At 48.1% G+C, this 24967-nt stretch overlaps 8 protein-coding genes across 8 annotated transcripts; 4 read left to right on the plus strand and 4 right to left on the minus strand.

Annotated features, from left to right (window-relative positions):
- Positions 1–2091: 2091 nt before the first annotated feature.
- Positions 2092–2907, minus strand: N7446_002218 (A4/G1 family peptidase; the record flags this gene model as incomplete). The annotated part of the gene is made up of 1 exon (XM_058510967.1): positions 2092–2907. One exon carries the CDS (start codon positions 2905–2907, stop codon positions 2092–2094), a length of 816 nt encoding a protein of 271 aa, XP_058376503.1.
- A 3288-nt stretch (positions 2908–6195) lies between these two features.
- N7446_002219 (M3 family metallopeptidase) lies at positions 6196–8646 on the minus strand. Its single transcript, XM_058510968.1, has 5 exons — positions 7341–8646; positions 7131–7254; positions 6758–7058; positions 6494–6697; positions 6196–6408 (listed from the first exon to the last, which is right to left on the minus strand). The coding sequence occupies exons 1-5, from the start codon at positions 8619–8621 to the stop codon at positions 6207–6209; spliced, it is 2112 nt and encodes a 703-aa protein (XP_058376504.1). The 5' UTR covers positions 8622–8646; the 3' UTR covers positions 6196–6206.
- A 1276-nt stretch (positions 8647–9922) lies between these two features.
- N7446_002220 (acyl-CoA N-acyltransferase) lies at positions 9923–10599 on the plus strand (the record flags this gene model as incomplete). The annotated part of the gene is made up of 2 exons (XM_058510969.1): positions 9923–10001; positions 10046–10599. The coding sequence occupies 2 exons, from the start codon at positions 9923–9925 to the stop codon at positions 10597–10599; spliced, it is 633 nt and encodes a 210-aa protein (XP_058376505.1).
- Positions 10600–10628: 29 nt separating this feature from the next.
- N7446_002221 (uncharacterized protein) lies at positions 10629–11679 on the plus strand (the record flags this gene model as incomplete). The annotated part of the gene is made up of 2 exons (XM_058510970.1): positions 10629–11402; positions 11482–11679. 2 exons carry the CDS (start codon positions 10629–10631, stop codon positions 11677–11679), a joined length of 972 nt encoding a protein of 323 aa, XP_058376506.1.
- Positions 11680–12994: 1315 nt separating this feature from the next.
- Positions 12995–15789, minus strand: N7446_002222 (uncharacterized protein; the record flags this gene model as incomplete). The annotated part of the gene is made up of 2 exons (XM_058510971.1): positions 12995–13543; positions 13600–15789. The coding sequence occupies 2 exons, from the start codon at positions 15787–15789 to the stop codon at positions 12995–12997; spliced, it is 2739 nt and encodes a 912-aa protein (XP_058376507.1).
- Positions 15790–17779: 1990 nt separating this feature from the next.
- On the minus strand, positions 17780–19137 carry N7446_002223 (pepsin-like aspartic protease; the record flags this gene model as incomplete). The annotated part of the gene is made up of 4 exons (XM_058510972.1): positions 17780–18117; positions 18177–18425; positions 18472–18746; positions 18812–19137. 4 exons carry the CDS (start codon positions 19135–19137, stop codon positions 17780–17782), a joined length of 1188 nt encoding a protein of 395 aa, XP_058376508.1.
- A 1514-nt stretch (positions 19138–20651) lies between these two features.
- N7446_002224 (uncharacterized protein) lies at positions 20652–20876 on the plus strand (the record flags this gene model as incomplete). The annotated part of the gene is made up of 1 exon (XM_058510973.1): positions 20652–20876. One exon carries the CDS (start codon positions 20652–20654, stop codon positions 20874–20876), a length of 225 nt encoding a protein of 74 aa, XP_058376509.1.
- Positions 20877–23081: 2205 nt separating this feature from the next.
- N7446_002225 (GIY-YIG nuclease family protein) lies at positions 23082–24860 on the plus strand (the record flags this gene model as incomplete). Its single annotated transcript, XM_058510974.1, has 1 exon — positions 23082–24860. One exon carries the CDS (start codon positions 23082–23084, stop codon positions 24858–24860), a length of 1779 nt encoding a protein of 592 aa, XP_058376510.1.
- Positions 24861–24967: the final 107 nt, after the last annotated feature.

Genomic DNA, 24967 nt, shown 5'->3' on the forward strand with positions numbered 1-24967 from the left:
TCTATCATGCAATCCCAGAGAAGGGTTTCTTGAATGACTCCTCTACTAAGGAGTCGAGGGGAATATGAGTGAATGCAAACTTTCTTTGTTACGTGCCTTCTCCAATTCATTCATGGGTTGATAAGGCAAGTAGATACCTGCAGAACGACCATATATCATTAACTTGCTGTTGCCGTGGGGGTGACAACGGGGGTATCAATGCAAACATAGTCGCCCACATCCAAATAGGCGCAACTAGTTCCAACAGCCGGATTCCAGGCGTAGAAATCAGCCAGGCTTATACCAGCGGCAGAAGCAACACTCGCACAGCCATTCCTGACTGCGTATGGGATTGGGAGATTGTCGGGAACCTTAGCAGGCCTCTACAGCCTGCGCATCTTGGCCAATGTGCTACTCTATAAGCTGCTCTAGCCAGGGATTATTTGTATTCTATGGGATTGAGAAGAGGCAAGTTCCGAAAGAAATTCAATGACTCCGAGCTAGGAAGGTATTGAAATTAACAGATCACAGGCCACCATTCGCAATAGCTGGACCCTGGATCAATTGAGAAACTCATGTTTCGACAAAGATGACCATAGTCTCTGCTTTAGCTGATATATAATAGGTGTGCCGACCCTAGAGAAATAAAGTCACACTTTTCATACTAGTGGAACTCCACGCTAGGCTATGCGATAGGTATGAGATCGGTCAGGTCTTTTTATTCGCTCCTATCACCGTAGAGTAGTATGTCGCTTAGGAATAACATATCCGTCTCACATACTTCTACTTACGAGGATGTTGCCGTAGCTCGTTGTACCGTTTATGACCTGTTAGGGATTTCTGTGCCGAGAATGAGGCGAAAGTAGCAGATAGTATAATGTCCCACTATCAAGAGCGATATCCAAGTACGAGAATCGATTAGTCTAATATGTGAAACCTAATATATATAGGAGTGGCCCCTGAAATAACACGGACGAGGAAAAAGTAGAAAAAGTTAACAAAACTCTCACAAAAACCTAGAATACCTAAATCATCGCTGCTTGCCTAACAAAGTCGCTAAGTTAACCCTCCATCAACCAATCCTATCGAAAACGAAGTCTTACCATTTGCTACGTTTATATATTTTCCTTTACCTCTCTAACAAGGAACCAGATGGTAGCGAGAATCACTGTCTCGTTGATAGCCGTTGAAGCGATTTAAACGAAGTTGAAATGGTGTTTAGAGACTTTGTGACCTGCTCGAGTGTACTCGCGGAATCATTCTTCTCGAAATCGTGAGTTAAGTATGGTGAACCACTTCATCAACTATTGAGAAGAAAGTAACACCGCAAAAATATGATTCCGATATATCATCGAATTTGCAATTAAATAGCTTAACGAGCTTACACTCTACATCTCCCCGTTTTAGCCACAGTCACCGTCTCTTTTATGAGGGTTGGAGTTCTTTAACAGACGCCGGAATATTGGTTAGAGACTTTGTGGCCGACAGTCATGCTCGATTGTACCTACGGATGGTCTGTTGTGCTAAGTACCCTTTGGTCTCGCTAGAATCTAGTCTTTCTATCCCTAGCCCCGCGCTGCTAAATGTTATTTCTTTCTAGTGTACTCGTAGCTAACTAATATTACCTTTGCTAGAATTCCTGCCACCTAGCGGTATAGACACGAAGAAAATAGCCCTAGATCCAGGATGACGATTGTGATTTCTTAGGCAGAGATAGGACCGAAAGCCTAGATCATGCTAGAAAGCCTACATTAGGAAACTAAGCCTAGTTTCTAGGACAACTATATGTACCGTTGCGGCTACCAAGGCTCACGAGCTAGGTTTTCGTCGATCGCTAACACTAGATGTCGCGTTAATTGATAATTAATGATGGCTCGTATATGGATAATGCTCATAGCATGTTACAACTAGGAATTCTATATCCGCCTATTAAGGAGAAACCTCATCTCGATAGAGTATAATATGTTCGGCTTAGAAATATAAGAATTGCAAATACCCTAAATGTCTTGTCACTCGTCAATACACCCGGCACTACCACCAACATCGTAGTTCTTGGTCTAGATCTTTCTTTTGCGGCTTCCTACACTTAGAAGCCTTAACAGATCTCAACACCTAGACATACTTGACGGTCACACTGTTGGATGTGACAGAGCTAGAAGTGAGAACTTGGTTGTTTTGCTCGATATCAATGAGGGTGGCACTAGATGGACCAACGGTGGAGCCGCCACCCGTAGCCTCAGCGCCGGAGAAGGTCACAGTTCCAAAGTTGGCAAATGGAACGAGAGAATTGCCGGATTCAAAGTCCTCGACAATCCACTCGGCGTTGTACTCACAAAGAGTACCATCAACGCCACCAGTGAATGTGTGGGTCACAGATTTGCCAGTGGAAACGTTCTCAACTGTAGCAGTGCCAGCAGTTGTAGAAGTAGCATCCACGGTCACCTTGATCACGTTTCCAGCGGCAATACTGATACCGCTGAAATCGTAGGCATAATCGGGATACCACTCATACCAAGCGTCATATGAGACAGAGCCGCCCTGCACGCAGAAATCGACACCAGTCTGCAGAATAGCAGAGCCGCAGGTATCTCCATCAATGCCAACCCAAGCGGAGGCACAGTATTGAGTCTTCGAGGAACCCCCGGAAGGCGCCTTGGGGGTGGGCACGGTGAACTCCGCCGTGACAGCGGTGTAGCCAGTGCCGATAAGCACAGCGCCAGCCCAGTTGGAGCTGTATTGCTCATGCGAGGTCTTGTTCAGGTGAAGAACCTCATTCGTACCTGGCTTATAAGGCGGATGGCTTTCTCGGCCGTTAGCGCGAGCAAGCTGGCGAGCCTCATGACGCGCCTGACGCTGGGCAGTTAAGGGAGCCGCAATGGCTGCAGTCGCGAGGAGCGAGGTGCCGATGACGCCAGTAGAGAACTTCATGGTTGCAATCTGCTAGAACAAATGGAAATCAGAGTCGAGACAGGTAGAGTCTGGGTCAGAGGCAGAGAATCTTGGGAAGTGATGGAGCGAAGAAGAGGAAAGCAGGAGAATCGTCTGTCTTATATAGATATCATGGTTACTTCCCAGTTTACTAACACCGAAATAGGACAACATGATGGAAGAGTATCCAGCATATTCGTCATGTCCAATTCATTGCCGGGAGCCTGGCGGCACGGGGCTATCAGGTCGATAAACATCATTACCCGAAGACCATAGGCTCATGGATGGCGGAAGATCCATGCCTACGCGATGAAGAAAGTCACGCCGTCGGAGACCGAGAGCTTGGACAAACTAGCTTCAGCACTATATCGTGGGCTGGCCTGCAGAGATCGGCACAGATTGTGTTTTATGGAATCCGGCTCTCATGGATGGGTCACGACGATAGTGCCAACGTTGACGGAAACCGGCAAATATTAATTAATTAGCTCCAAAATCGTAGCATGCAAGCTATCTGGTGATTATACAATCCGCATAATGTCTTAATAAACCTATACACAATAGGCCAGCCCGGTAGGCCTATGAGCAAGGGTGTCATCTCGTGGACACAGCCATGCCCGTCTATCAAAAACAACGAGCAAAAAGGAGGACGAAGATTCGGGATCTCCATTGGCAATGCGTACCCCGCCATATGCAAGGTCGTTATCGGACAAAAAGACGTGCGAATGCTAACCTGCTGTACTTGTAAAAGGCTTGTTCAAGCCGTGACGAGAAGGTTAGCTCCCCACATTCGTCAAGGCACATCGGGCTAGCCACACGGCACTGTTAGCGCCGCCATCTATTTTCGACCGCTGGGGACCTATGTTGTAGATATCGCGGATGTCCGACGGAGCTGCCAGGCCTAAACTGTGATAAGGCAGCCCCCAATTTGAAAATACGACAGAAGCCAGCCCGGAATGGAAAAGTTTAGCGGAGATGACCATGTTCAGATGGGCCGGGGCCAACTGGGCAACGGTCGGCTATTGCCTTGAGAACAACGCTGAAGGTCTTTGATAAGGGATGTAGATGCGAAGTTACTGTGGCGCTGGGGTTTAAAGCACCTCCGGTAAGCCACGGGAAAGATGCGAGAGCCAAGCTTTGCACAAGCATTACTGCCGAGGACAGAGCTGGAGCGCCGGATGATCAGGAGTATCGGCAATATGTCAGATTTCAGATATTTTGAACCCTGACATGCCGTACCATGGCGGTCTTCCGCGATGCGAAGGCGTATGGATAAAGGAGGCATGTTGACTGGCGTTTGCTTGGTTTAGTCCCTAATCCCCCTTTTTTGGTGCGTCGCAGAGCCATGAACGAATACCAGGGGGAACTCGGTCCCGCGCGGCGACCAGGTTAGGCGCCACGAATTAGCCCGGGACTTGTTGGTGTGGTCCAAGCCCATCTACGCTAACTTGGTTCGAAAATCACATCCGAAGTCCCCCAGCCGAGTCACCATCAGGAAGTTCACGCCATGATCTCACTACTGCCTTGGGGCTGGCCGTGCAGGTGGACTGTGTCCCGAGGAGTCTGCACCTCTCCGAATAAATGGCGGTCAGGCATGAATCCGGACAGGACTTACAGAGTCCTGAGTAGGCAATCTAGATACATGAGGCCGAGAGTAGGACTATGGCAAATGGTGAGAGAATACTACGTAGAAGGAAACAATTGTGTGTCCAGTTTGTGAATCGGCCACTGTCTTATTAGAAAGCGTAGGCTGCGGCAGAAAATAACTCTAGGGGACAGTGTCTGCAGGGAATGTCTTGGACTTGCCTCTGCGCTGCGCTAAATGACGTGATCCGTTATTTGTTCTGCAGAGGGGCAACGCGAAGAACGAATGATGGTGGTGAAAGTCCGATTAAACTCGTCGATTTAATGAACTAGATAAATTCTGAAAATATTCCCAAAAGGGTACTATACCCGTTGAACACCCGTCTCCACGAGTAAAAGAGGCACGGTCATTTGGAAATGTCAGAGCGCCTCCTACTCGTGTTGGACGACGACGAACCGTCACCCCTCCGATGCTCGAGGCCGTACGTGATCATCTTCTTGAGAACCCTGGGATGTACGTGGACAAGACGGTGTTCTTTTTATGGGATGAATTCCATATTCAGGTGACAACTTCGAGTCTCAAGCGGGCTCTTGCGTTTGTCGGCTGGTCAAAAAAGGTTGCTCGACGAAAAGCAAAAAAAAAAAAGTTATTTCCGAGACTTCTACCTACACAACCTATCGGATATTCGATCTTGTCACTTAGTCTATGTGGACGAGTCCGGATGCGATAAACGAATTGGGTTTAGATGGAACGAGTGCAGATTTACACCGGAGCCCTACCCTTGTCGACACATGATTAACTTCCGGTAAGTTAACTTATGGGCCCACGCCCCGTCAGTGTTGGTGCTCGAGAGTTTCCTCTGCATTGGGACAAACTGCGTCCGTGTCTCATTTGACCCAGCGGTTTAACCGCAGCGACGGTGCGTCCACGTCGATTTTCAGTCTCGAATTGGCCGGCGCTTCGGCTTGAAAGGATTCCCATTCCACAGCTTAAGAGGAAGCCCGAAATTAAGCCTGGTTGACTAAAGCTTGGCTCTGAGGTTATCACGCAGAGTGGCCTGCCACATCCCCCTTGGCGCTGGTCCGTCTCAGGGAAAATGAATTGATCGGAGTACAGTCGCATACTTTCACCTAATTGCCACTCTGCCATGAACGAGGAAGAGAAGCAAGCATACATGGCTCTACTTCTCGAGAATGCGGTTGTTTACTGTGGAGTATATCAAAAGCCCCACTTACCAGTATTGCGCATTAACGTCCGCTCGCAAACCCGACAAGAATTTAACTGAGCGAGGCACTGGGATGTATCTTCATTCTCATTGGACAAAAGGCCAGAAACTTAAAGTTTTCTGGCTTCTATTAGTTACTATTAGGAGAGCCTGACTCGAAGTGTTCCCAGTTATTGATAGGTAAGTTGGGTATGGACGCATATTGTGTAGGATCAGCTAGTGTCTTGAAGAGCGGTCTGCATTACAGTATTTAGTCAAAGCTTGGTGTAACCCTATTGCTATATTTTAGTTTGCATGCAGTTAGAGCAGGTAGGAGGTTTCCTCGATTTTAAATTCCCTTCCCCACTGCGCCCCGGAGGGTCCGAAGGTTACAAATTGTCTGTGTCCCAATCACAAAGAGGAAAACGACTGTGCGATTACTTCCATAATTACTATTATAAATAAACAAAGAAACCACGACACAAATGGAACTAAACCATTAGGCGTATTTTACTACCCCACTTTGCTCGGCAACAGGCTTCGGAGCAATGCATACGGATTAGGCGGCCGGCCGAGGAACTCATGCAGCATCTGCAGCTCATCCCGGCTACCGCCGTACTCGAGCACCCCTCTACGATATCTTTCCCAGGCTAACTGGCACCGTGGGTTAGCAGCAAAAGTCGATTCGAACAAGTCTGCGGCGAAGACTTGGGCACTATCTGCAGTTAGAAAAAATGCGATATGCATCCTCACCCCACTAAGCCAGAACTTAGAGAGAAGTCTCATACTCTATCACATACCTAAGATAAGAGTAATAGCCTGCATCGTACCCAGAAAGGAGATGGCCGAAGTGCACGTGAGGGTGCCCTCGATCCTCCCTGTCCGGGATTGGCTGGAGGGTTAACTTCTCGTCGACCTGGTTAAAGAGCGTCGTCGGGTCCATTGCCTCACAGGCTTCGTGACTAGGTAGATCATGTACCTCCATATCAAAGCGAGACACAGCCCTGTGTGGTATATTCAGTTAGCTAGGCTAGTTTATCAAGACAAAGGTGTGCCAAACTTACAGTTGACTTAGTAGCCATAGAGCCCTATTGTGATTGCGGCTTTCAACAAGGGGGTCTAGCAGTTCGTCCGGAATCTGAGTTGGGGGAACTGGTAGTCCTGGGTGGCGTAACTGCCAGTCCTCTAACAACTTGGAGTCCAGGCTAGTGTAGTGGCAGCTCATTTGTCTAAGCTCATCCTTTATCCAGCACCAATTCTCTAGCATTACGCTAGGAGCTTCAGCAAAATCAGGAGGAGCTCGCCATCCGTGGAAACGGGTATATTTTGTCCTTGCCAGTAAATCATGCATTCCGTGCCCAAGCTCTATAAGATTCTGTTAGCCCTTCGTAATTATATAGGCACCTACGGCAAGGGGAACTAGCGGTCAAAACACACCGTGGAAGAGAGAGACCACGTCTTTGTGCTCTAGTAATGCGCAGGCAGTTGCCGTAGGGCGAGGAAAACTACACATTAGTAACGTAGTAGGGTATACCCGGTTACCATCACCTTGGATATATGACTACTCCCCAGATATTGCATGTTAGTCTTGGGTATTTAGTGCGGCGCCTTCGTCTCGAAATCCAATTATAACACGGGGATGCTTACACACTGGATGTTAACGTCCTGTGAGCCGCGATATTTATTCGGCCTAGAGAGTAGGTCGGCGTAGAGATGGCCGATAAACGAGCCTCTGGCATCTGAACTCTCATCCCATACCGACCATGCCTCGACATCTTCGTGCCAACTTGAATGCGCCAAGTGTTCCGGCGCGACACTCTCAAACCGTAGCCGAAGGCAATGGGCAAAGAGTCTTAGCATAGAGGCGATGACAGTTTGAAGTGGGAAGTATTCTGCAATTTTCTTATGCTGGACGTCCAACTCTTCTTCGGCCAGGCGGATGTAGAACTTGAAGTCCCATGGAGGCATAATATCAGGGTGCTCGTCTGGATATTTCGAGTGGCGGAGGTAATTTCTCTTTCGTTTCAGTAGGAACTCCATCTCCTTCCTTCCTTTTGGAAGGAGGATATCCTGTAGATTATCCAAGAAATGGTGCACCCAGGCGGTAGTCTTGGCCACTCGCTTCTCCAGCCTGAATGCAGCATGGCTAGGATAGCCTAGCATACGAGCATTGTTATCACGACGCAGAATCACATCCTTAAAGATGCTAACATTCTCCTCCGCTTTCTTGTCATTAGCGGTATAGAGACGCTTTCTAGTGGCCGGAATTTTAGCGTACTTCAAAACCGTAGCCACGTCGTGCTTTGTGAAGGGGATAAAGTAATCATTTGCAGGCCTCTCGGACTTTCTATGGAAGCGAAGCATGTCAGCATCATGAACTCCTTCGAGGTCTGATTCGGTAAGCCATATGCCTCCGACGTTGTCCGTAAGGTTTCTGATGAAATTCCGCCGCAACATATCGATCGTGTTTCTCGAGTTTAGATATTGCTCGATATCCTCGACCCGCAGCAAGCCATGTCCACATCTCGTGTAGTCTTTCAGAAGCTCGTCTAAGTATTTCTGGGACTCAAAGTCCAGTGGCTCGGCCTTATCTCTAACTGCCTTGACAAGCAGGTAGAGATCCTCCCTAGCTACGAAGTTTGACTCGGCCTCAGAGAATAATTGCAAGGCTTCCTCGGAAGCTTCTCTGGCGGCTTTCTCAGGAGAAGCGTATCGCAACATAGCAACCATAGCTAGTTTCCCTTGCATTTCGTTCTCGACTTCAATCAGAGGTTGGACAGTATTGGCAAAGCAAGCTGTTGTGGGGTCCACGTCCCTAGCGACGGTATCAAGAGCGGCCCGGTATCTCGCTACAATATTTGTCATTGTAGGAAGGACGTCTTCGGCTCTTATTAAGCCAGGAAGTGGCTGTGATGCAAGAATAGTCATGGTTTTGGGATCAGAGATTTTAGATTCTTCGATAAGTCATAGAGTATCGGTCGCAACTTTCCCTTTGTGGACGGTGGGTGTTCAGGTAAGTTTTAGCCTTGGCAAGCGGGCTACAGACTACTTATATATTAGAGTCAGTGGGGTAATGGGAGGTGCGGGGCATAGACACAAGGAATCATAGCCTGTCACAGATGGCTTATTGCTGTATGCACAATGGAGATAATCCGCGAAACCTATAGAGAGCAACATCATGTTCCCGATCCCCTCCATTTCATACAGGAGTAGGAAATCAATCAACACAACGGCTGAGATGTCCAAGAAGAATCCCACTACCAGATAGTCATTCCCACTTTCTCATTAGATACTACAGGCAGCCGATAGAAAGGAGTAAAGAGTGAGAGCGGCTGCACCTATCCCAGAGTGTCCTCAGTGCCTTAAAAACAGAACGTGCTTGGATTTGCTGAGGTACGAAAAAAACATTGACGTAACTTTGGATTGGAAGACACAATAATTACACAGATATCTGTAACTTTTTGCCCACCTACACCGTCCAGTTGATAATTGGATATTTCGGAAGGAGACAGGGTTTCACTGACGACGACTTTGGACGTGGAAGTAAGTTTCCATGTAACTAATGTAAGCCCTAAGCGAGTGGGCCACCACAAAACTGTAAATGCAAGATACTATCAGTTAACGAAGAGATACTGTTGCGGCATCTACGGAGTACACCGAGGTGTTGAAGATAAGCCAGATGAGCTATGACCGGTGGAACGAGGGTATGCTAATCGTCCGACGAGGAAAAGCTTAAACAAAATTGGCTCCGACCCACTTGGCATGCAGTGGTCCATCGATCTTCTCGAAGACATTACATTCTGAGACCCTTTTCGCCTAGAGACTTGACCAATCACAACCAGCCGGTATGATTTCCACCATCCTCTTTAATACTAGTGCACGAATAAGGTTAGGCACTCTTGTAGCATGTGTATATTAGTTGTATTGTTATGGTGTTCTGTGGGTCATGACCCAGTATTATAGATACAGGTCTAACCCTAATGCATGAGTAGTGCGTATCAGGGTGACAGGACAATACCATTAGTACAGGGGATCCAACAGGCACCGTATCACTCCCTAACTCAGAGCGTTGCAACATAAAGCGATTAATAAGTCAGCCAATCACAGTTCTTTGGCCGAAAGGAATGACAACTGTCGACCTGGCTTCCTAGACCTGTACCACCCTATTCTTCGCTCTTCGCCTACACACGCGCTCTTCTTTCTCTCACTTCCCACATCCACCTGCCGCAATGTCAGAATCCAAGGAAGTCAAGGGCAAGGCTCCCGAAGAGGCGACGGAGGCCAGCGAAACGGTCGACCCTCCATTTGGTGAGACCGCGACAAAACCCCCACCGACACCCACAACGGCCAAGCGGAGAAGAAGAAGCTCTCTGGCAAATATACCAAGGATGGAGAAGGAAAAGAGGGTACCACGTCTCGCGGCAAGTCTGCTAGCTCGATAATCACTCCGAAAATGGCAGAGACTCTACTGGAGATGAATCCCTCGCTCAAGAGCGAGATGGAGGGTATGAATAAAGAGCAAGCGACGGAAGCGCTGCGCAAGATGGGCCTCGAAGAGCCGTTGACGAGCCTCTCGATCGGAGGTAAGAATCAGAAAGGCATGGCGTCTTACAAGTTCTGGCAGACACAGCCTGTGCCGCGGTTCGATGAGCAGGAGAAAGCTATCGAGGGACTTATCAAGATCGTCGACCCCGAGCAGGTGTCGAAGGAGCCAGATCAGCTGCTCGATGGCTTTGAGTGGACTACGCTGGATTTGACGGATGAGAAAGGACTTCAGGAACTCTGGGATCTCCTGACGAACCACTATGTCGAGGACGACCATGCTATGTTCCGCTTCCGTTACTCGCAATCGTTTCTTCACTGGCGCGTCATTGCTTCCGCCGTTCTCCTGCCGATGACTGTGTAAAATGCTGACTTGGAGATACTAGGGCTTTGATGTCTCCCGGCTGGAGGGATATATGGCATGTCGGAGTGCGAGCCTCCAAATCGCGAAAACTGGTTGCGTCCATCTGCGGCGTTCCCACCGAGATCCGGGTTCGCGACCAGAAGTTCAAAGTCATTGAGATCAACTTCCTCTGCATACATAAAAAGCTACGATCCAAGCGACTTGCGCCGGTTCTAATTAAAGAAATCACACGTCGCTGTTACCTGAATGGCATCTACCAGGCTATCTATACCGCCGGAGTGATCTTGCCGAAACCCGTCAGTTCCTGTCAATACTACCACCGGCCCCTGGACTGGCTCAAGCTCTACGAGGTTGGCTTCTCGCCTCTTCCCCACGGGTCAACAAAGGCACGCCAGATAGCCAAGAATCACCTTCCCAATGAAACGTCCATGCCTGGTCTTCGGCCCATGGAAGTCAAGGACATTGACGCCGTTCAAGAACTTTTGGAGCGATACTTCCGACGCTTTGATCTAAATCAGGCGTTCACGAAAGTGGAGGTTGAACACTGGCTGGTACACAGGGACACTGTCAAGGAACAAGTGATCTGGTCGTACATCGTCGAGGATCCGCAAACCCACAAGATCACCGACTTCTTCTCATTCTACAATCTCGAATCTACCGTCATCCAAAATGCAAAGCACAAGGAAGTCCGTGCCGCTTACCTGTACTACTATGCGACCGAGGCTGCATTCACAGAGACGGAGAAGGGCCTCAAGGAGCGCTTGTTGATGCTGATGAATGACGCTCTTATTCTGGCCAAGCAGGTACGATGACAGGCACTTCTCAGACCACACCTTTTCCCTGAGGTTGTGAAATGCGACCGCTGACATGAATTTCTTATAGGCACGTTTTGACGTTTTTAATGCCCTGACTCTTGCCGATAACCCCCTTTTCCTCGAACAGCTCAAATTCGGAGCCGGTTATGGCCAGCTCCACTACTACTTGTACAACTACCGTACGGCCCCAATCGCGGGCGGAGTGAACGAGCAGAACTTGCTTGATGAGAATAAGAGAGGTGGTGTTGGCATTGTCATGCTGTGATCCGAACTTGTTGTGACGATGCTGAGGTGACTGGATGTAGAAGGAACGCGTGGTGATGGCCTCAACAGGCCTCAATTAGGGCAGGAATCCGTGCCTTCATTTCAGAGTTCACCATTTCCTGCTCTACATGCCTAGGTGCCGAGTACGAATTTCCACTGAAGTGAACAGGGGATTGAGCAACTGGCGCAAATCGATGGGCGAGTCTGGTAGACGTGAAGTGTCGAGTCCGGTCATATGTCATCCAGCGAGAAAAGTAGATTTCAAGCGATGGTCAGCAAATGGTTTATCGTAACAATTTCTAAGTAAGACAAATGGTTGCAATCCGCACTCCAAGCCATAGGCGCCTATGCCTTCTCGGAAGAATAGTAGACGGCTCCTCAATCAATGGTTTGCCATTGTCTAGAGCCGTCTTATCAAAGAACTTCGTGGGGTAGCAAAGCCGGCTCCAAATGTGTCCTCTAATCAAAAAGTCTTTCCGCAGTTGCTGGGTAGGTGTAGCATCGAAGCGGAGGAATGATTCGTCTTCAATCCTTGAATATTGATTTTGGGCTGAAACCATTGGATACAACTTGTCATTCAAGCCTAGCTGGAGAAGAACTATCCCGATAACCTACCCTGATGCATCCGTCTCGATGAAGAATGGTCTAGTCGGCTCATCGGTGAGTGCTGCTTTGAGTCTCAAGAACGCACCTTCGCACGTTGTCGTCCACCGAATTGGATGAAACTTCTGTTTGCGAAGCCCTTCATCCGCTTCCTTAAGCAACTCGTGTAAGGGAACACAAACCTTCGCGAAGTCCTTGATGAAGCGGCGAGAGTTCGTAGTAAGACTAACAACAAACTAACGCACTTCCTGCACCTTCCGCGGCGTCAGCTAATCCCTGATAATCGAGATTTTAGCTAGCGGGGGGCGAACGTATCCTCCCCTAATAACAAATCCCCAGAATTCTAGTCTATCGTGGGTAATCTCGTACTTCGCGGGCTGTGTGAATTAGCTTATGAGTTTTAGGACCTCAAGTACATGTCCGAGGTACCGGTAGTAGTCTTCTATCGTATCCGAATAGATAAGAATATCGTCAAGATATACTACTACGAAATGTGACAATTGTTTTCTAAGCCTAGCAATAACTTCATTCTGCAGATTGGTGCCTGAGATATCTGTTTGGGAGTTTGGGATGTTTGCCTGTTTACTGTGTACTTGAGCTCCGAGCTCCCTCCTTCTGGCTGACCTTCCTTTCCTTCTCTTTCCTCTTCAGCTTCGATACTTTCGTCCTATTGGTACCGAATTGACCTGCTCCCTTCGATTGACCCGTAACAGCTAGGACCACGTGTCGGGGCCGAAGTATCCCTTCGCAGGCAGGTTGGGAAACAAAGCCTCCTGGCCAGCCCCGCCGTCAATCGTCTCCCCAAGCACGTTATTGCCCCACCAGCTGATCGATTTCTGATGATACTGCACCGCGAAGAAGATGATGATGCCTGAGAACGCGACGCCACCGGTGAGTGCGGCCGAGAGGACATAGTTATACTTTTCCCACCACGTGGTCTTGTACCTTCTTAGGTAGTACATAAAAACGAAGGAGCAGTACAGACCACCGGTGTAATAAGTGAGATTGAGGGGTGCCCAGAAAAGCATTCCGTTGAAGATGAGCGATGGATGGACGTGCTTGAGCCACGACATTGGTGTGAAAACCAACATATTGATCGGCTTGAAAATAGCGGCAGGCAACATAGACTTGCACACCTCGCGGAAATTGGATCCAAAACGCTTGGCGGTCCACCACACGATCGCAAGGAGGAATCCCAGCAGGAAAGTGTATTTCATAGTTGGATAGATCTGGTCAAAGATTCTCTTTGGACCGATAGCACCCTACAGTGATGTCAGTGCTCTGATCCGCCTAGAAGGCTGTATAGGTGATATCTTACCCAAACGACCGATGATGAGAAGTAAATTTGTGAGCCGTTTTCGCAGTTGAAATTGGAAGCCTGGCCCGGGGTACAAATGCCCGGAATCTGAGTGTCGGCGAATTGCACAACTGCATAGGCGACAAGGGCCGTGATGATAGCGCTCAGTACTTGACCGCGGTACATGGCTCGAGGGGGCACCTTGGCATAGAAACCCATCTTCTGGTCCGAAATGTAGTTATCTGCTTGGCCGTTGATATTGTATCCGAAAGCCTTCACGAACATCAGTGCCTCGGGGTGTCCAGGCAAAGCGTAACCCACAATCAGCTCCGTGACAACGTTCAACCCTTCCGTGGTACCCGAGATTGCGTAGAGGTACGACATGGGGATAAGGAATACCAAATTGAGCCCAATTACGAAAAAGACGGTCCAGACAGGTGCTCCGAGCTGTGGCCAGTGAGTCACAATAATGATCGCGAAGATGAACGCGATCAGAGAGATCATCAAGAACCACCAGTCAGGAACTTCAGGATAATTGCGCATCAGCTTGGTAAAGGGATCATCGAACTCGTCGTAGATTGAGGTATCATCATTCAAGATGTTATACAAGTGTCGACTAGCTTCACGGACATTGCCCCTGGCAAGGCAAGCGGTTGCATTCTTGACACCGATAATGAGGCTCCTAATGGATGAGACAGCGGCCCGCGTCATTGACTTGTAAGCTCTGAGAAGTGGTCGCCAAGCATCCAGAATGATGAACACCATCGTAAGCGGGTAGAAGGCAAAGAATGCACCATATACGACAAGATTTCCAGCACTGTAGAAAGCGGGAGAGTATGCCTTGTAGGCTTCCTCATTGAGAGTACCTTTATTCATCACCCTCGTAATGTTATAAGAGGCTCCGGTGTTGTCGAAAATCCCAGACGAGTTCGGAGGAAGATACGCTGACCAGTTGGTGTTGGACCAGTACAAGGCGATGATGATAAAACCAGCTAGGAGCGTGCCCAGGAACTGCTGGGTGTATGCGAAGAACGGATATGTGAGCGGATATGAATACACGGAGATTACATTCCAATCGAATGACGAGATGGGATTGAACCCAAGGCCGTTCAAGGAACCTGTGATCATATTCAGGTTGAAGTTGTTGGGTGCGATCCACGTCATCCAGGCGAAGTAGCTCAGGGCTTGGAAAATAAAATCTGGAAGCCAGAAGTAGACGAACATGGCGGTAAAAACGACGAAGAAAAACTTATATCGCGACATACTCCAGCCATAAATCATTTCCTTCTTCTCAGGCACCAGTAGCGCTCTGTTCAGGGCCAAAGTGGGCAAGATGTTGGGCCACAATGCTTCGACTGGGTAGACCACGAAGCGGCGGAGCAGACCGGAAAACCCAAGACCCAGGAGCTGGGTAGACAGCAAGAGCAGAATACTGTAGCCCGGGGTAAGCCATTTGTCCTGGTAGTAGACGGTCTGGGTCTGGATGTTCCAGAAGCAATAGGCAGAAGTTAGACCAACATCGATGATGATGGTGGAAAGCATCTGTTCTTTGTACGTCCAGGGACCAGGATTGAGAGAAACTCTCTTGCCGCCTATCATGAAGCCCCAGTCTGGCAGAACCCATGCAAGGAACAATCCACATGGATAAAGCAGGATTTGTGCCACGGCAGATCCTAGAGTGATGGAGGGATAGCGCGAATTAAACAAGGAATTGGTGAATTGGGCGATAATGGCCCACATATAGCCAAGGAGGTGGGCGCGAATTGTCTCGCAGGGAATAGTGGGATCGTCCGTCGGTGTAGAAACGGCGCGCACCTCAGGGTACGGCGAGTAAAAGCGATTCAAAGCTGTCTCTGTCTTCATCTGTAGCTCCCATTCTTCAATGTTTTGTCCCTCAGATGGCCCTTCCATCAAGGAGGCGAGCTTCTCTCGCAGAACGTTGGAGAAATTATAGTCATACTCATGGTACATGAGAAGGTTTTGGATGATATCTTTGCACTCGTCAATTGTCAAAGTGCTGATCTTGTCCATCACGTAGTCAATGTCTTGGATTGGTGCCATGTCACCGTGACTATCCACTAATTTCTCAGTAAGATCGTGCACCTTTTCTGCCATATCGTGAACAGTGGCCGGGAGGGCACCTTTCTCGTCGATGGTTCGCTCTAGTGAGCGATCATCTATGTTGGCGAAGTCAGGTCCGCGCGAGGCCATGGTGGCTGCTTCCTCAGTTGTGGCTGGGAGGGAGCTTAACTAAGGATGGACTTGATGGCCTTGCAAAGAGTTGCACAAATTCAAGGACAAGTGCACTTGTGTCACGAAGTAATGCAGAAGTCGCATGGAAAGAACGGAGGGACAGAGAGGATAGTGTGGTGCAGCTGAGATGGGCAATTTATAGACCCTACCGCTAGAGCTCCGCCGGGCAACCATGTGCAAACGCCATTTATGATTGTAACCAGCACCATTCTATTTGGCGCAAGCAATTTGATAAGAAGATTGACGAATTGCCTATCAACGGGTTTTCTCTCAGGGCCATCGTGCCACCAAATAACTTGTCCATTTGCCGTCGAAGGCTAGTTGTTCCTTGGATCGAGTGCCATTCTCCCTAGTTTAAAGCTAAGATGTAGGCACTATCTGCAGGCGCTGCGTCTAGAAAGCCCTGAGGCCACAGGCCAAGTATCACCTTCCGAAAATCGTTAGCCACACTAATTTTATGTCTCCTAGAGGCGAGCGCTCTTGCAGGAAATAAAGAGGTGGGCAGTTTTTCTTTCCCGCGAAGTATAGGAGGAATAGCAAATTCGGCCTTATCAGATAAACTCAATTCTACCAAGCTTTGATGACCTAGTGCAAGTGGAAATTTAAAGCGGGGCTATGGTGCACGATTTAAGCTTGCGCACCTGCGAAGCGCTTTACGCGTACTAATCGCCCAATCAGCTGGCTTTGGCTTGTGAAGCCCAAAGCTTGACACAGGTCCCCCGTCGGTTCTCCGCCACGGCACATTCTCCCGATTTAAATCCGATTGAAAACCTTTGGGCGTTAATTTACAGGCTATATCCTGAGCTTGAGCACGCTCGTGATAATGCGTACACGCTTGAGGCATTAAAATCTGCTCCTAAGGAGGTATGGGAGAATATTAGGGACCAGGTACTAGCGCGTCTATTACGGACGATGCCGCATCGTGTGCAAGCAGTAATCAAGGCAGATGGTTGGTACACAAAATATTAGGGTAACTGTATGTAATAGATGGTCAATCTATTACCGCGTTATCCTATTTTAATCTAGTGTGATGCGCTAAAAATTAGTGCTTGTCAAAAATTAATGGCATGGCACTGTACATCCCTCGAAGAGCGTGGCATTTTCAGTGGGTTAAGGATCCCGGCAGTCAGCCTGTCCAAGCTCCGCTGGAACGGGATTATAAGTGAACGGCATTTTCGTTACGTGTTCGCTTCTGCCAATTGAACGAGGCGATAATTCACCGTAAGTGATTAGACTTTTGGAGATAGAGGATGCAGGCTCATAAGAGAGTTTACGGGAAGTCAGTCTTGATTAGGAAGGAGAGCGAGCATAAGGGGTGCTATATGTTATAGGCCAGTCAAAAATAAGGGGACCTATTCGGTGCTATGAACGAGAGAAGTGAAACTGCAGAGAAGGAAAGGGAAAGAGGAAAGTACCAGGATCGTGGGGTTTCATCTACTCCTGCCATGATGGTTTCGTTTACGTTCCTTCCCGATTTGTCCCAATTACCCCAGATTCAGCCTATGTCAGTCCCAGATGGTCACATAATATAGGACTAGAAAAAGGTCAAAGGGGTGAAGAGTACGGAGTACGGAGATTAAGGTGAGCAATACAGCGGCGCTGGACAGACAATACGAATAGAGCGGCATTGATGTGTGTGTCTGTCTGACTTTGCTGTTGAAGCGTTGTCAGACATCAAGGGTCACTCTTAGCGTGTTATGACGCTGCCATTATACCTCGTCTACCATACAAAACGAAAATAGAACAAATGATCGATGAACAACCCTGTCCTTAGTTGCTAAATGCCACCCTTCTTCCACGTACTGTCTTATGTCGAGGGCTTAGAGAATTCCCCGTTTCCCTCTCCTAAGAAATATAAATTGTCAAATCTTCTTGAAAGAGTTCGACCAGATCTCACCCTGCACGACCCATAATTTCCCTAATGCTCTGGAATACCGTTGCACCAGCATTATGCCTGAGCGGCAAATCCGAGCTGCGGTCCACTTGCATCAAAGACGACATACTGGCTCTTGAGGAAAATATCGCCAAAAATGGCGAAGCCAATACCAGTGTCAACTTGGATAGAGCCAAAGCAAGTTGAACTCCCGGTTGTAACAGGAGCATAATTCAGATACTTTGCTGGAATGACTGCTTTGTAGCCATTTATCACAGTGGTGAACGTAGGGAGTGTTGCAGAGCATGGGAAGACCCAGCCACCATAAGTATTGCTGTTCGTAGCTCCGCTGACCTTCGCATAGTACTTATTGACAATTGAACTACTAAGGAGGAGGAGAGTGGTGCCGGTATCTACAGTTCAGAGGATCAATTAGAATGAAACCATGAAGATTATGAAATGAGGCACTTACCTGCGATACCGCTGATGGATGTTGACACAGTAGAGCCGCTTCCAATTGCATATCCAGATGCAGTGAATCCCCAGTAGCCCTCAGAGTTGTCCACAGAAGTGTATGTAATCGACCCTGTGTACTTGGAGCTGTCAATGAAGCCAAAGTCATACACGCCCGGTGCCTCGTACTTAAGGTCCGCACAAAACAAAGGAGAAGCCAAGCTGGACTGAATGTTGGCGAAGAAAGTTAACTGGGACACGGGTTGGACTGTCTACCTCAGTATATAGCCACCGACGTGGAAATGAATTCTTACCAGTATTGATAGAGCTAAAGGCGAGACCCATAAGGCCATCTGATGCGTCCTGCTCGAACTCGGAGCTGATGGTTTCAGCAGCTTCAACAGCTTGGGAGGTGGCAGTAACACCTCCAACATTCACATAGTCCAAGTACACATCCCCACTAGCCGAACTTCCATCTCCATATGAGATGTCCCAAGTGTAGCCACTCAGGAGCTCGGCATCAGCGCTAGGGATGTACACCGCATGGCCTGCAGTCTCACTGGAGGGCAGCCCATTGGAAAACACCCAACTTATTGTAATCAGTCGTTAGCAGGCATATGTGTTATGCGGCGGTAGCCTATGATAGATACTCACAGGTCAGAGGAACCAGTATCGATGTCCAAATTCATCGTTGTGCCACCAATATCAATCGGAGTAAGATACTCCTCATCGTACTCTGTTGGGGTAGTTGTGACACTCCCAGTAGCTGCGGCTGCGGCCAGGACATGGTCCGGGACTTCAGCGCCATACTTATGTAACACCTTTGCATAGTGGGCAGCTGGGTTTGTGGTCTTGGTAGGGGTTACCTTAACCTGGTTCACAGAGAAAGACTTCTTTTCTGCTCTGGCAGAGAGAGGGACTGCTGCAGTCAAAGTACTAACGCTGAGGATCGCAACCTGAATTCGAGTGAGGGTAACCATGATGAACAAATCTGTGATAGAAAATAAAACTGCAGTAGAAATCTTGGTTAGAGAACCGCAGAACTTCAGAACTAATCAACATTAACCAATGATACTGATGTGAGATTTATACATGTTAAAGCAATGACTCCTCCATCCTAATAGCGCAAGGCTAAACTTCCCCTTATCTAGGTGAGTGACACCGTCGGGGGCCCGGTTCACCCTGATTGTATACTGAATTACAGCGCAGTATTAGGTGTGCTTACAACACTTTCTGCAGCACTTTCTATTCTAATTCTTAGAAGTCTGATCGGTGGACTTAGCTTAGCTCCACAACTTTTCAGGCGCCTTTCAGGTCACATTAACTCCTCCCAACCGGAGCACCGCCGGGATATTATTCACTTTCGTCAATCTGTCCCGCCCTCCACAAAGTAATAGTGGAATGGTGATGAAGGACATGTTAGTAAGATCCCATAGCAACACAAAAAAGCCCTTCGGCCCGTTCTTCTTTTAGAGTCAAAAAGCCACTGCGGTGTTACGTGCCAGGAAGAAGATCAAATCAACATGTGCATTTCAACTAACTTAAAGTATCGAGACTAGAGAGAAAAGAAGGGAAAGAAAGTATTTGCTCAGGGGTCCCTTGGTAAGCCGCCTCCCATCCGAATTCGGCTAGCATAGTTCAGTGCCTAAGCATGCCATATCAGTTCTACCATCCTGTGGTCCGATGATCCAACTGTCGCAGTTATGACCCATGGATGACAACAGTATCGTCGTCCGGAGGATTCTTGAACAAGACGTTTTAGTATCAAGATGTGGAGGCCATAAACCAAAAGGCCGTGAGAGCTCACATCGATAAGTTATGAGGAGATGCACTCTATGGGGCTTCTGCAAATGCTTTTGTATCGCTCGTTACTTCTCGGTACCATGATGTAAATCATCTCTGTTCTCTTTATTCATCCATGGATGACGGTCCTTCCCCATTTGCAAGAGTTCTCCGTTGCCATCAGCCTAGGCAGCCAGGGGAGTATTTAAATATAGGCAGGACACGATGGGTATAAGGCTAAGATATATCAATGCACCTATTGGCGTAGTCTTAGATCTTACCCATAATCTACAGCCTACGCACGCCGCCCTGTTCTGGGCCTCTCGGTGGCCAAGCTGTAGCCTAGTTTTATCAAAATTGTAGATCTTAAACCTAATTCGGTGAGAATGTAGGTGGTATTCAAACAGGCCAAACCAGTGCTCAATCTCCCCGATATCTTCTGCGTCATTGCGCTTGGTGCCGAGACGGCTTTTGTTTCGTGATACTGAACTGGGGAGGCAACATCTGATGAAGTGATATGGCCGATCTTCGGAAACTGGGTGGAACGGGGGCGTCCGTGCATCTGGAACTGAATCATCACAGACGAATCGAGCACAAGTGCCCTGGTTGTTCTAAATTCCACCTGCAATGGTTCGAGATCTCCAAAGATATTGCAATAGGAGTTGTCCGCAAGTAGTCAGCTTGAATAGCGACACTGCCGTACAAGAAACATATGAAAGATGGCGAGGAGCAGTGGATTCTGAAAAGTGAGGAACAGGAACATCTGGATAAGCTGTGTCGCCCAGGGATACCATTTTCAACGCCTTCCTTGCCTGTTTTCAAAGAGGAGGAAACCCTTTCCTCCTCGCCTTCTGAAGAGAGTTGGGCGATTGAGGGTGAGAGTAAGGAGCTAGAGCTGATTGAAATCTATCGTTTGTGTCCGGGTCTGGAGTCCTAGGGATTGCAAGCGCGATAAAAATGACGATGCTACCGCTGACGCATCTGGGGAGTGGAGACGCTGCGAGATGGTGAAGCTGCGGATTGCGCCTAGTTAGGTAGTTAGGTACCTCGCGCTAGCACGCGTGGGCGGAGCTGTGTCATTGATAATGATATGCGCGGGGTCATTATGGAACATATGTAAGAACAATTGGAGACATCCGGGAATGATTGAAGAACAAAAGTCGTGTCGGACATCTCCAATTCTTATATGCGGGGAAGCCGATTTGCCGGTCCCGAGTCGGCTTTATAGTCGAAGACCCACGCATATAGCTAAGAGTTAAGAGCTCCTTAGATGAATAATATATATGACGGCCTTTAGAGTAACAGAAGGCAGTTACTGGATAGTGTCGGCTATTGAAATCATGAATTGAGTAAGCCTGTAGCCTGTGTGCACTGGTTTTAGTCCTTGAATCTACCTAAGCCCCAATTTACCTCCTGAGAATCAATATTCCTTCTTGCCTGTCTCGTAATTGGCCTTTTGAAGTGTTCCAGTACCTTTTGTAGCTTCTTAGGCCTACGTAGGCTTAGTACAGTTAACAGCATTTCTCAGTAATATATGTAACCTAAACCATTGTTTTTCTTTTTGTATCGCCTTTAGATATATACATAATTTGGTAGTCCCACAATCATTATGCCCAATTAGTCGCAAGAGCTAGATCATGTGATAAATGCGATCTGACATCCTGACATACATAAGCGCCAGTGACACGAAGACACCAGCATGCTGCCCCACTATGACGATTCATATTCGCCAAGGTGATAAGAGGTCAAGATTTTGACTTGGCCTGATTGTGCTCTGTGTGTGGTTGTTGAGACTCACACTCTCAAGATAACTATCCAAGTTGGGGCCACCATGTCTAAGTCAGGTGGACATTGGTACTTCATGCCTGGAAAGCACTGTTACCTCAGCATTTACGATGTTCCTATTTCAGGAATCAGTGATAATCAGTGATAGAAAGGTTGTCGCTCAGACTCCCAGCGAAGATGAACTACCTGCTACACTTTGCAGATTTGGAACACCAAAGGCAGGATGAAAACACAATATGTGTACATATCGACGAGATCAACGACATGTCTGCATTCCCAGCAATTCTCCAAAATCATTACGCTTGAAATTTTGAAGTTAATCCAAGCTTATATACCAATGGTACGGGGTCTCGCGGACTCATGTCTATGGAGGTCTGGTGCCAATCAGAGTAGATGGTATGTGGTTGAAAGGATTCACATTCGAAACCGCGGATTGTTCTATCACCCTGGGCACAATGAAAAGGATCCATGGTATTACGAGAAATCCGAGGACTTTTTTTTGCGAACACTAAGACATACAATCGTTGGGCTAAGTACCTATTGGGTACTCATGAGGCTGGGGGAACGATGAGGAGAATCATGGTTCACGAAGATTCCGTCACTTTCATGGTCATCACTGAACGTTCATAAGGCAGCCTCTTTAAGCGACTCTGGCGCTAGCCGCATTGACCCTCCGAGCTAAAACACTGGGTACCTTGGCATCTGCAACATCGACAGGGACCAAACAAACGTACCTCCGACCAGTTAGAGCCAATCCGTGCGTGATCATTACTATTTCTCAAGAGCCTATGCCTTGAAAGGATACCAATACACAGTAAATCCTTATGCGTCGTTTGGGTACCTATTTCCAGAGCACTGGAGCGAAGATCATGTGTCGAACTGCTTTGTGGGCGGAACGGTTATGGTGCGGCGCGAGCCACATTCCCGAGCGATCAAGTCCGCTCCGAAGAATGGAGGCAGCCAATCTCCACCACGTCCATTGGAGGGCCATCACGCGGACTAGGAACCAACATGGATGCCGCTCCTTCGAACCGAAAATAGAAACATTGCCCGATTTCCACAATCCGTTCAATGATTGATTTATAACCGGGCTGTTCCTTTATCTTAGCTTTAGAGGAATACAAAGCAATATCCAAAGTGCCATAGATCAGAGTCCCGTCGAACCCTTGCTCCTTCCTGCATGTATATTGGTATAGCGTTTGGCCCCAATGTCCGCTCCACCTAGTCCAACAATCAACGATGTCGGCGTCCTGCCGTCAAGCACCAGGGATTTCAAAAAGCGCAATGATGACAAGATAGTATCTGAAAATCAGAAACCGACCGCATTACAAGAGGCTTCCCCGTCAGGCTGAACACGATGGCAATCAATCAAGTCAATACGAAACACGCCGGCTTGCTTGCCACAAAATCCGAGAAGACCCCACCTGGATCGGTTTCTAGGCACAGAAACAAAGCTGGCATCAAAATTACGAAAATTCAAACAAGCTCCGACACACTACATGTGGATATCTCTTCATCGACAATCAAGCGGAAACAAAGTGAAGTTTCCCATCTCGGCAAAACTCCTGGTGAAGCCAGCCAGATGATGGTTCTGACTCCGTCATCACCGGAGGATATTAGCTTGCTTTCTGTTTTCTTCAGATCAAGTAAAACAAAGCGCCTCCGGCAGACGAGCTCTGCGTTATGGAAATTGCCAATTGTTAGTGAGATCAATACGGAGTTCTCTGACCCCGAAACGATACTTCTTGGGCCCGAAACAGGGCGATTGTATGCGGCCAAGCAGGAGTCTGGGTCGGAAGGGGCTTCAAGGTCACAAAGCACTGTCACAGATGGTAATGAACAGCTGCAAACTCCGATAGACCGGGCTAGTGACAACTTGTCGCATGAACACAACATAACTTCTCCGCTGCACACAAGAACGAAGCGAGAAGACAACCAAGATTCTTTTACATCGTTTGAACTTGACTCCATACTTTCGCGTGGAACCTTAAAGGGAGTGGGTGCGGCTCAAAAGTCGCTTCTCAAAATTATACCGCTTGAATTGCTCCAGCACTTGGGGGAAGATAGCAGGAGATGTCCGGCTCGGACAACCCTGGGCCAGAGATGCAAAAATCCTCGTCCTACCAGATCTTTTTCAGCGCAGCTCCAAAGCCTAGCCACCTTCAAACCCAGCGTACTTCTACCGGTGATTCAACAGCTTACAGAAGTGGTATTCTGCACATCACATCGGAAGGTCGCATTCCGAGAAATCCAAACCTGGAGAGAGGAATTTCAAGAGCTCGCAAAGATCCAAGACTATGAGTCTATCTTCCCAGTAGAAAATGAGCGTTTATTGGCTCTTATTTGCTGGATTCGTCTCCTAGACCGGGCGGCGCTGTCTCAACCATCACCTTCCTCTTTCCTGCAACCTGCGGTTGGCAAAATTGCCCAAACAGAGCCGCCTCCGGTCAACCCGATCCAAGATTTTAAACCTTACGTCAGTAGAGGTTTATCTGGGACAATATCCGAAGAGCTTGCAAAGCTTCTGACCACGCCTCTCAAAAAAAGCGATATCAAATATCATGGCTCGATGTACATTTTCTCGCAACGTGGGAACTTTGGCCACTTGAAAATTGGACGATCTGGAAATGTATTCCGCCGTCTGAAACAATGGAATAAACAGTGCAAAAAGACCATGGAGATTTACTTCCCCGAATCGGTGAAGAACAAGGACGACAGTATGCCTGATGAACAACAGGTTCCACACATATCGCGCGTTGAAGCTCTGGTGCATCTGGAACTGAATCACCACAGAAGAATCGAGCACAAGTGCCCTGGTTGTTTTAAATTACACCTGGAATGGTTCGAGGTCTCCAAGGATATTGCAATAGGAGTTGTCCGCAAGTGGTCAGCTTGGATGGCGACACTGCCGTATGAGAAACATATGAGAGATGGTGAGGAGCAATGGATTCTGAAAAGTGAGGAAGATCTAGATATGCTGTGTCGCCCAGGGATAACATTTTCAACGCCTTCTTTGCCTGTTGTCAAAGAGGAGGAACCCCCTTTTCTCCTCGCCTTCAACGCTCGCTTCCAAGTGCCAGGTGAGAGGAAAGGGTGTCGGGGCTTAGAATGGGAACATGGTATAGACAGCCCTTAGGGCCCGAATCATGATTGTTTTGAAAAATAACCAGCCAGACACCCGATTTAAGCGGTAATAATTCACAAGCTCATCTGCCAAGCACCACGGACCAACTTGTTTAGAAT

Source organism: Penicillium canescens, assembly GCF_028828765.1.
Source record: "Penicillium canescens strain IBT 15451 chromosome Unknown utg000002l_segment0_segment0, whole genome shotgun sequence".
Taxonomy (NCBI): domain Eukaryota; kingdom Fungi; phylum Ascomycota; class Eurotiomycetes; order Eurotiales; family Aspergillaceae; genus Penicillium; species Penicillium canescens.